Source organism: Armigeres subalbatus, chromosome 3, assembly GCF_024139115.2.
Source record: "Armigeres subalbatus isolate Guangzhou_Male chromosome 3, GZ_Asu_2, whole genome shotgun sequence".
Classification (NCBI taxonomy): Eukaryota; Metazoa; Arthropoda; class Insecta; order Diptera; family Culicidae; genus Armigeres; species Armigeres subalbatus.
Window position 1 is genome coordinate 305984092 of NC_085141.1, and position 11493 is coordinate 305995584.

The following is an 11493-nucleotide window of genomic DNA, read 5'->3' on the forward strand; positions in this document are numbered from 1 at the left end:
TCCACAGGAACAAGGAGTGGTTTCCCCACCACTCTGTTTTTCATGAATCTTTCACTGCCCTCCTTATTTCGTTTCTGGCATCGGGACCAGGAACCTCTCTCGTGAGGTAGGCGCTGCTTCTTCCCAGGTTGGCCAGCTTATCCGCCTCCTCGTTTCCGCGGATTCCGGCGTGGTCAGGTACCCATAGGAAGGTGATGTTGCTGTCAGCTGCTTGCACGAGCTCATGTGTGGCTTGGATCCACGGGTGCTTTGTTCTGGGGGTTTTCAGAGCCAACAGGGCTTTTTTTTCTTGTGCAAGGGTAAACGGAAATCTGCAACCAGAAACCTGAGGAGGTAACTCAGGTAGTGTGGGGATACCCGACCCACTAAAACCAAAACCCTTTCGCCAGTCCGTACCCCCGGCCCGCAATTAAGCAATACATCAGGGGGGGGGGACTATTGAGAACGCTCACGCCTATGCTAACGCACTTGACGTCAATACACACAACATCGACTTCAAGGGTGGCTACCTCACCACCCGTCGATCGCAAGCTATGATAGTAACCTAGCGGTCCGTATCATAATCTCACGTTGGAGACGAGAGCCAACAGGGTCTGAAACGATCAAAGTGGATGCCGCATTTGTATCAGATGCTGCCTTGGATGCAGCCGCTGCTTCGGCTGAGTAGACCGTACACTGGTCGGGAAGTCTCAGGTGTATCTGCAGGTCTGAACCGAAGGCACCGATCCCCACCGAACCATTAGACTTAGATCCGTCAGAGTACCGAATCTCCGCGTCTTGGTATTTGTGTCGGATCCTTTCACTGAAGACTGCTTTGGCTCGAGTCGGGTTGGTACCCTTCCGCAGCTGCGCCTTGATTGCCCAGTCGATGGTTGCCCGGATAAAAAATATCATTAAAATATCATAAATTTTATTGTTACAACACCATTTAAAACATTATTTTTACCATTGAATATAATGGAATTTTGACAATAAAATCACATGAGAAATAATGGTTTTCCACGATAAAATAAATGGTAAATGGGACTTTTACAATTAAAAAGGGGGGTTGTTATGTATCTTTACAATAAAAAAATCGAAAAATTTCCATACAAAATTCGGAGCAAAGCAATTGATTTTACGGTTCTTCAATGGGATGATTTCGAGCGACAAAGCAATAGAAAACATTGTGTTTTAAATGTTTTCAATTACTATTTCTATTGTTTTACAATAGAAATACAACAGGATTTAGAATACATTATACTCCAATATTACAATAAAAATACAATACAATTAATTGGTTTACAATTTTTTTATTTTCAAATTAATTTTAATTCAGTTAAAACTTGATTTTAACTCATTTTAACTCGCATTGCTGTTACTTGGCTACGGGTGCATAAACCTGTGAAAATGTAAATTATTAAAGAATGTCAGTTTTATTAGAAGTACGTCTAGAAGAAAAGAAAAAATTACCTGCATCAGTTCTTATTATATCCCGTTGGTAAGATTGGCCAATGGTAGCCACTGAACGATCTTGAATCAGTGACCAGCAAGCAGCAGTATTTTATTTATCATAAGCTTCATTTCTGTAAAGAAACAAGGATACATGTTACCAGGTATGTCATCAGGTATTATGATGATGAAATTTTTATTTATTTTTTGTTCGGGATGAACCACTGCGTTCATTATGTACATTGAACTTTTGTATGTAGTATAAGATTACGATTACCGGTGGTGAGTATAAACCGTTTGTCAGCGCAGTATCATTACTTGACACTTTACCGGTCGCTACTAAACGCGCTGCTAAAACAGTAGTGCAGCTGACAGGTGACCAAATGTAACAGCGCTGCTATTTGATGAACTATTTATCAAATGTCGAACGTCACCGGTACAGAATGCAGCCACCAAAATGCTAACCGAAAATAATGACCGATGCGAAAAAGAGTGACTAATCTAAAATGACAACAATGATCAAAATACTCGCGCCCAGTAATGATGCTCTAACGCGCACTAACACTTTAAATACTTACCACGGTACAGAAGCCGCTTGCCCGGGGGCATAAACTGTAATGAAAAAGACACTTTCTGCACCATACAGTTTCATTATTTTCATCTCTTCACTAATTATAAACAAAACTGTACACGCTCAAATGAATTCAGCCATTCTCCGAATAAAATGACAAGCAAAAGTTTTTGTTTCCTTTCATTTTTTTTAATTAAATTTTTTATTGCATAACATTGCAATATGAAAATATATACTTGCTAATCGGTATAACATTTTTATTCATTTAATAAGCAAAGCTATTGTAATTTTTATGTTTTCAATTGTTAATTCATCAATATAATAAATCCATGAAATATTCCAAAATTATATTAATACACTTACATTAGACGGATTTCCAGATCATCCAAACCGAATACTTTTAAAATTTGTTTAATTTTTGAATAAGCAATACTAAACATAAGCGAACAATAAAAATATAATAGAATGTATCGGTAACATTTAAATATATTGTTATTTTAATGGACGTACAATAAAGATCTTTTACAACCGTGAACATTTTACAATAAGCGTACAATAGTTTGAATTGTGTGCCACACAATCTATTGTATTTCAATGGGTTATGTCATACAAGTTACTGTAAATTTTTATCCGGGTGGGGCTTTGGCCTTCCAGCTTCCCGGTCCTACTCGGTGAACCTCAGCCACCGGGGGAAGCTTAGATTTGGCCACCGCGTTTAGGGCAAGGTTTGCTTGGGTTTGCAGGAAGCAATCTTGCACATTTTCCCATCTACGTTCCAGGAATCCAACTGCTCTGCAGCCGATTGCCGCTGCTAGTTTGAATCGGAATGGTAATACTCCGGTTTCCGCGCAGGCTGCAAAAGCTGGAGTTGATGGGAGAAGCCCAGAGATGGTCCGGATGGCCATGCTATAGGTTGGGGAGAGATTTTGCATCATTTTGTCGAAGGCCCTGCTCGTGATCTCCGATCCATACATTAGGCGGCTATTGATAATAGCATCCGCCACACGCCTCGGTCACTCCTGGTTCGTTCATTGGTGATTGCCCGTAGTAGATTGATCCGAGTCCTACATGCCTCCCTCATCCTCTCGAAGTGAGGTCAGAATGTTAGGTACCGGTCGAGTGTCACTCCGAGAACTTTTAGGGTCTTCTTAGTAGGGATTACCTGCGATTTTGCTGGGCTCACGCGGTGGTGTATGCCTCAAGTCACAAATGTGAAGCCTGGCACACTTACCTGCTGCAATGTCGAAACCTACATCTTGGGAACAATGAAACCGCGACCACCGATCCTTCCGGGACCCCGGTTTCTTCCTGCACCACTTTGGACATGTGGTTTCCCACCAGTACCTGGCTCGTTCGTCCATCTAGGAAGTTCCGCAGAAAAGCCAGCATATTTCCAGTAATGCACTATTTATTGAGTTTCTCCAGGACCTCCGTAGTCCACGCAAGATTGTAGGCTTTCGCCAGATCAAGGGATGCAAGTTCAACATACTCGCCACTCTTCAAGCAGTCGTCCATGATCCGTCCAAGGGAAGCCAGGTACGTACCAGTGCCAAGGCCAAGCCGGAAAGCATGCCTTTAGGGATGGGGATTACGTAACTGTGTTGTGTTGCCTCCAGCCACTCTTTGTGCATCCCTTGCAGGAGTGCTGCTTTTCCGCTGAGGCGGGGGGAGCTTTTAAGCATTGGGTAACCCAGCTCATCTGGTCCTGTTGATTTCCCTTTCGCGTTCTGTAGGGCGAATTCCAGCTCCTCCATGGAGAAGGGACGGTTGAAAACCTTCGGATCGTGAGGCACTACGAAATTCTTGATTGCCTGTTCTTGTGCAGGGTGCCGGCTCAAGAAACGAGCGGGATAGCGCCCGAATAATGAGAGATCTTGAGAGTGGTCAGCTAGCGCGTCGACAATGATGGCTTGGTCCCTACTGGTAACGCCGTTTATTTTTAGGGTCATACCATTCATGCGCCTTTTGCCCTGGATGCAGTTTATTCTCCTCCAGAGCTCGGAGGACGAGAGGTCGGGATTCAGCTCGTCCAGAAATTCCGTCCAGCCACTGGCCTTAGCCTCCTGGATGGTTTTGCGGCATGCGTTGCGAGCTGCTCGGTAGGATTCTAGAATTTGTGTCCTATCAGGGTGATATTCTGTTCCTTTAAGCCCTTTTGTTGGCTCTCAGCGCTTTCCTACGAGCTTTTACCGCTTGCTTGGTTTTTTCACTCCACCAGTACAGGGCTCGACGACCCGCATTGGGAGATGTCTTCGGGATTGTATCCGACGCAGCGTTTTGAATCCTTATGGAGAGGTCCTCGATCGAGATGGATGGCTGGCGGTCAAGTTCCTTCTCAAGCACTAACTGGAATTCCGGCCAGTTGGCTTCAGCGAAGCGCCATCGGGGGCGCCTGGTAGTTTTTGGAGTGATGGTATTTACTTACTTACTTATGGATCCTGTACTCCGGTGGTGCAAAGGGCCGACTTGAAAGATCTCCATCCTGAGCGTTGCCCGGCTATCGCTTTAACCTGTTGCCAGGTTAGATTTCGGTCGACTTCTTTTATTTCTTTATTGAGGCTTCGCCGCCATGAGCATCTGGGTCTGCCTCTGCTGCGATGTCCCGCTGGGTTCCAGTCTAATGCTTGTTTACAGATTTCGTTTCCGCCCCTACGTAGAGTGTGACCGACCCAGCCCCACTTCCGATCCCGAATTTCTGTTGCTATCGGCCTCTGGTGACAACGACGATGGAGCTAGTTGTTTGAAATCCAGTTGTGAGGCCACCAGGCCTGAATTATATACCGCAGGCATCTGTTAATGAACACCAAAGTTCCTACAGGAATTCCTCCGGAAGTTCCTCCAGGAATTCCTCCGGAAGCTCCTCCAGGAATTCCTCCGGAAGTTCCTCCAGGAATTCCTCCGGAAGTTCCTCCAGGAATTCCTCCGGAAGTTCCTCCAGGAATTCCTCCGGAAGTTCCTCCAGGAATTCCTCCGGATGTTCCTCCAGGAATTCCTCCGGAAGTTCCTCCAGGAATTCCTCCGGAAGTTCCTCCAGGAATTCCTCCGGAAGTTCCTCCAGGAATTCCTCCGGAAGTTCCTCCAGGAATTCCTCTGGAAGTTGCTCCAGGAAGTCCTCCGGTAGTTGCTCCAGGAATTCCTCCGGTAGTTCCTCCACGAATTCCTCCGGAAGTTCCACCAGGAATTCCTCCGAAAGTTCCACCAGGAATTCCTCCGGAAGTTCCTCCGGAGGTTCCTCCAGGAATTCCTCCGGAAGTTCCTCCAGGAATTCCTCCGGAAGTTCCTCCAGGAATTCCTCCGGAAGTTCCTACAGGAATTCCTCCGGAAGTTCCTACAGGAATGCCTCCGGAATTTCCTCCGGAAGTTCCTCCAGGAATTCCTCCGGAAGTTCCTCCAGGAATTCCTCCGGAAGTTCCTCCAGGAATTCCTCCGGAAGTTCCTCCAGGAATTCCTCCAGGAATTCCTCCGGAAGTTCCTTCAGGAATTCCTCCGGAAGTTCCTCCAGGAATTCCTCCGGAAGTTCCTCCAGGAATTCCTCCGGAAGTTCCTCCAGGAATTCCTCCGGAAGTTCCTCCAGGAATTCCTCCGGAAGTTCCTCCAGGAATTCCTCCGGAAGTTCCTCCAGGAATTCCTCCGGAAGTTCCTCCAGGAATTCCTCCGGAAGTTCCTCCAGGAATTCCTCCGGAGTTCCTCCAGGAATTCCTCCGGAAGTTCCTCCAGGAATTCCTCCGGAAGTTCCTCCAGGAATTCCTCCGGAAGTTCCTCCAGGAATTCCTCCGGAAGTTCCTCCAGGAATTCCTCCGGAAGTTCCTCCAGGAATTCCTCCGGAAGTTCCTCCAGGAATTCCTCCGGAAGTTCCTCCAGGAATTCCTCCGGAAGTTCCTCCAGGAATTCCTCCGGAAGTTCCTCCAGGAATTCCTCCGGAAGTTCCTCCAGGAATTCCTCCGGAAGTTCCTCCAGGAATTCCTCCGGAAGTTCCTCCAGGAATTCCTCCGGAAGTTCCTCCAGGAATTCCTCCGGAAGTTCCTCCAGGAATTCCTCCGAAGTTCCTCCAGGAATTCCTCCGGAAGTTCCTCCAGGAATTCCTCCGGAAGTTCCTCCAGGAATTCCTCCGGAAGTTCCTCCAGGAATTCCTCCGGAAGTTCCTCCAGGAATTCCTCCGGAAGTTCCTCCAGGAATTCCTCCGAAGTTCCTCCAGGAATTCCTCCGGAAGTTCCTCCAGGAATTCCTCCGAAGTTCCTCCAGGAATTCCTCCGGAAGTTCCTCCAGGAATTCCTCCGAAGTTCCTCCAGGAATTCCTCCGGAAGTTCCTCCAGGAATTCCTCCGGAAGTTCCTCCAGGAATTCCTCCGGAAGTTCCTCCAGGAATTCCTCCGGAAGTTCCTCCAGGAATTCCTCCGGAAGTTCCTCCAGGAATTCCTCCGGAAGTTCCTCCAGGAATTCCTCCGGAAGTTCCTCCAGGAATTCCTCCGGAAGTTCCTCCAGGAATTCCTCCGGAAGTTCCTCCAGGAATTCCTCCGGAAGTTCCTCCAGGAATTCCTCCGGAAGTTCCTCCAGGAATTCCTCCAGAAGTTCCTCCAGGAATTCCTCCGGAAGTTCCTCCAGGAATTCCTCCGGAAGTTCCTCCAAGAACTCCTCCGAGAGCTCCTCCAGGAATTCCTCCGGAAGTTCCTCCAGGAATTCCTCCGGAAGTTCCTCCAGGTATTCCTCCGGAAGATCCCCCAGGAATTCCTCTGGAAGTTCCTCCAGGAATTCCTCCGGAAGTTCCTCCAGGAATTCCTCCGAAGTTCCTCCAGGAATTCCTCCGAAGTTCCTCCAGGAATTCCTCCGGAAGTTCCTCCAGGAATTCCTCCGGAAGTTCCTCCAGGAATTCCTCCGGAAGTTCCTCCAGGAATTCCTCCGGAAGTTCCTCCAGGAATTCCTCCGGAAGTTCCTCCAGGAATTCCTCCGGAAGTTCCTCCAGGAATTCCTCCGGAAGTTCCTCCAGGAATTCCTCCGGAAGTTCCTCCAGGAATTCCTCCTGAAGTTCCTCCAGAAATTCCTCCGGAAGTTCCTCCAGGAATTCCTCCGGAAGTTCCTCCAGGAATTCCTCCGAAAGTTCCTCCAGGAATTCCTCCGAAAGTTCCTCCAGGAATTCCTCCTGGTTTTGGAATATGTCTGTCTCTCCAGGAAGTCCCTCCAGGAATTCCTCCGGAAGTTCCTCCAGGAATTCCTTCGAAAGTTCTTCCAGGAATTCCTCCGGATGTCCCTCCGGATGTTCTTCCGGATGTTCCTCCAAGAATCCCTCCGGATGTTCCTCTAGAAGCTTCTCCAGGAATTCCTCCGGAAGTTTATCCAGCGCTTCCTCTACATTACCACGTTCCTCTCTGTCGCCTATCCCTGGTGACCTATGGGGCGACCGATTAAGGCCACATCGTCTGGCAGAAGGATCCACCTTGTTGTCGGACGTTTCAGACTTTATAGCGATTGGGTCCCCCTTGCAGCTGTCGTCGAATCCCGCTGAAGTAGTCGCTTTTGTGATTCCATGGTTATCTATGCTTGCCGAGGTAGCAGGGAGGCCATGCGAGGGTTGACATTTGCGTGTTCAGAGCCAAATCAGCGTCAGGAATTATCATCTGAACCCAGTTGGCAAAATTGGGTGGCGGGATTGGACGGCGTGCTACAAGGCCCGTCACAGGGTTTTATGGGACGGAAGCCAGCCTAGCAATTAGCCCACTCGCCATTTCAGGTTGGTGTCAGCCGGCCTTACTAATAGAATGTAATATGTCTCGAAAATGGTTGTAAAGGTTAAAACGGCGATTTTAACGACTGTTCAAGGAGCGACTATGTATTTCGAACGGTCGGGTCCAATAGGGAAATCCACGTACAATACTAAACCGAGCCTAACAATAGGACCAGATTAAAACCGTAACACACTACTACAGAATATCTATCCCAAGATCTATCCAGTTTTCTGCGAGCGGTAATGGCCGCCACCTTGCCTGTGGTATGATTTCTGCTTTGACGTTTGTGGAGGTCAACTGAACCCACCATTCCGAGCATTTTGATCAATGTGGGAAATAAGAAGGCGTGAATCATCTGCACCTTCTTATTTACTACATTGGTTAAAATACTCGAAATGGTCAAATCAAATCAGAGACAAACCCACAGGCCACCTGGCGGCCATTACCGCTTGCCTTGCGGAGAACTAGATATCCCAACGTAACGGGAGGCAGTTCGTTCTATGGGATGGGATACAGGGATACACCATACATTGAAACTGTTCTTACATTCTTCCTACCAGGAATGGACGAGCTGGACGAATTCAATGAAGCGCCCCACATCGTTCACCGGGACTCGGACTCGGTGCTGCGGGTGGACTGCGACGACGAGTACGCGGACAATGACGATGAAATCGAAACCCTAGTGCTGAGCACGGACGATCTGCTGAGTACGGGCAATAACCACAACGCGAGCAGTGGCATCGAAACGCCACCGACGACGATCGTGAGTACCGGCGGGAGCAAACCCCTTATCCTGAACGGACGAAGTCGGAACCATCTCTAGGCAGGCAGGTGGGTTATCTCGCTAGGAGAGGCTATTTTCTAGTATGTAGGATCGATTTCCGGACGACTGCTCAGCACTTGTTGTGTAAGTATTCATGCGTTTTTGAAGCAATTCTTTGAAGTTCAATTACATTTTTTGAATAACAGAGTGCGATTTTTATCAAACACTGGGATTGGAAACGAATTTTGTATATATTAGGTAAAAAAAGAGATGATTTTATAACAACGGCGAGAAACTTTTCTAGAGTGCCGCAAGGCGCATCATATACCTTTTTATTGGTCGATCGATTGATGATATTTGAGAATCTTTAGCATGAGTCAGACACGAAACATGAATCTTAAAACAAAAAGTAGCAAAAATGTTCCCTTTTAGAAAACCACTAGATCCAGTACAGCTCATGTGCCATAAAAAGGTGTCAGAAGATGAAAATCGTGAAATTATTATTTCCAGAAGTAGGGAAACCCTAACTATAGATAGATCAACGCGGCAGGATGCTAGATAGAGAACACCTTATTAGAATTTCTGCAACTTTTATTGTCTAGCATCAGTTCGGTAGGTACATAGTGAGGATCCTACTTTATGGTAGAAAGTTTCTAAACAAGAGCACTTTCCAGTAGTTTAAGTATCGAGAAAAATTACGGCGAAAAACAATGGCGTGTGATATAGGACAAAAATAGCAATTACTAGAAAATTGGGAGAAACGAAAACAGTCAAAGGTTACATATAGTGATAGGGTAGAATTATCGAAGGAAGATATGAGCATAACTTAACTAGATTACATATTGATGGGTGGGTCTGTGGCATTAAAAGTTGGAAGCACTACTGCATCATTGTTTGGCCACTAGGTAAATGTTGTTTTTTTTTTGTTTGTAAAATGCATAAGCACCAAGGCAAATATTCCACGTCCACCTTGTATTTGTGTTACGTCGGATTACATGCTCTCTGAAATTTCAATTCAAGGCGTGCATAGAACGCATAAACATGCATTTCGAAAACAAATTAAAAATTTCAGCACGAGTAATCTGTCGATTTGTACTTAGAAGTAAGGCTGATACAAATATTCAAGAAAAAATATGTCCCCTCCTCTCTTTTTTTTCAAAGGTATTAGTTTGAGAGAGCAACAACAAAATCAGGAAAATTTCAAGAGTTTTATAAATATTTTTTAACAAAACCGATCTAAGATCATCAGGAATTTTTTTGATTAAATACTAGCAGACCCGACAAATTTCGTTTCGCCTAAAATTGATTTGGGAGAAGGGGAGGGGTTTTGAACGACCACAGGAACATATCTTCCCTTCCAAAACCTTCTCATGCCATATTTGGTTTCATTTGCTTGATTAATTTTCGAGTTGTGAAGAAATTAGTGTTTCATTTGTATGGGAGCCCCACTTTCCAAAGAGGGGAGTGGTATGGAACCATCTTAAAAACTTTCTCCGGCCCCGAAAACCTTTGCATACAAATTTTTACGTCGATCGGTTCAGTAGTTTCCGAGTCTATAAGGGTCAGACAGACATAAATTCATTTTTATGTTTATAAGAAGATTTGTAATATTAAATGCGACTGAGGAATAAATATTAGGGAATAAAATACTGCTTGAATTCTCCCAAAGTTCGAAATGTACAAACTTTCCAGGTATAAACTACTTTCAACATTTACTAATGGTGAGCTTTTACTAAGTTTGGATTTCCAACTTCTCAATTTGCTACAGACCTATTCCAAAACCAGCAAGTATTTCAGTGACTACAAAATTATTTTCAATTCGCTTTTCACTCCATGTTTCATTTATGTGTAGATCTTTCTAGTTGTAGTTTTCAATACAATAGCTCCTTTCTTCATCTAACCAAAATGTCTCAACCAAACTGCTACTTCTTTAAAACAAAAGAAAAATCATTCTAAAGACTAAGCCAACCAACCACTACAGTTTTTTCGTAAGCGCAAACCACAAAATATGCAATTAAAGTACCTTCCAGATTGAACAATTTTAGCAGATCAGCCTAACTCGCTTTTCAAGATAAAAAACGCGAACCACTATTTTTGCAGAATCTTGAATGAACAAAATAATAAGAATGTCCGCTAGTTAAGTAGAAAAGTCAAGGGTACCAAAAAGGATATTTTTGGAGCTCGATTCACCAAATTTTATGCAATGTAACGAAAAGCAAGCAAGAGTTAAAGAAAGCGAAGCACCCAACTCAAGTCAGAAGAAAGAAAAATATCGAAAGGACTTTATTAACCGACGACACGAAACACGGGATAGATTAGCGTTGTGATATAATTTAGGTATTTTATGAAACAAGTAAACAAGATGTCAATGCAAAACCATAAACCTAACCCTGTTGTACATAGGAGGCAAAAGTCGGATACCTTTTGCTGGAATGATGTTTCTTTATTGATAACACTACTGGATATTATTATTATTGGAGTGATGATAAAACGAAAGATGATTATGAGAAATGGAGAGAGATTTCTCACGTTTTTTATACGAACAAATTATCTATTACAGTTGGGAATGGAAGAGGATGTTTTAAAAATAGTCATTCGACTGTGTATATGCGTAACTTTTTGCCCAGCATGAAAACAAATAAATCTAGAGACAAATCTTTTATTCTAGGTTTCAGTGGTTTGCGTGTGTGAGTATCACAGCCACCATCCATACGGGTCCTAATCACGCGGCCTGTGCAATTGAGTAGGGTAAAAGTTCCGATAGTTTTGGGTGTTACAGTTGCGGTAGTGTTTTGTTTCTACACAATCTACATATTAATCGCAGCAACCCATATAGATGCATATAGTCTATCAATTTATTGACCCGGCATTACGAGAAATAAAAGAAAACAGGTTGAGAATAGCATCAAAATTGGTAAAATATCATTAAAATAGTTTCTTTTCTCGGCTTTGCACCAGTAGTTGCGGAAGTCTTTCTAATCCCTAGGAGTTGCGAATCTCGAATAACTC

The 11493-nt window shown here is 44.7% G+C and overlaps 1 protein-coding gene and 1 long non-coding RNA gene across 3 annotated transcripts in view; one reads left to right on the forward strand and one right to left on the reverse strand.

The window, feature by feature from the left end:
• LOC134225115 (integral membrane protein GPR180-like) overlaps positions 1-11146 on the forward strand; it is a 40961-nt gene extending 29815 nt beyond the window's left edge. The window contains exons 7-8 of one of the 2 annotated variants that reach the window (XR_009983172.1): positions 8282-8628; positions 8691-11146. Coding sequence is in view for 1 of the 2 variants with exons in the window: in XM_062704912.1 (XP_062560896.1) it covers positions 8282-8544 (263 nt within the window). In the remaining variant the exon portion in view is untranslated. Of the gene's footprint in view, positions 1-8281 lie in introns of both variants that reach the window. The other variant, XM_062704912.1, reaches the window with a different exon arrangement.
• LOC134220643 (uncharacterized) lies at positions 1287-1897 on the reverse strand. Its single transcript, XR_009981987.1, has 3 exons — positions 1709-1897; positions 1453-1565; positions 1287-1381 (listed from the first exon to the last, which is right to left on the reverse strand). It is a non-coding gene; the product is annotated as an uncharacterized LOC134220643 (long non-coding RNA).
• Positions 11147-11493: the final 347 nt, after the last annotated feature.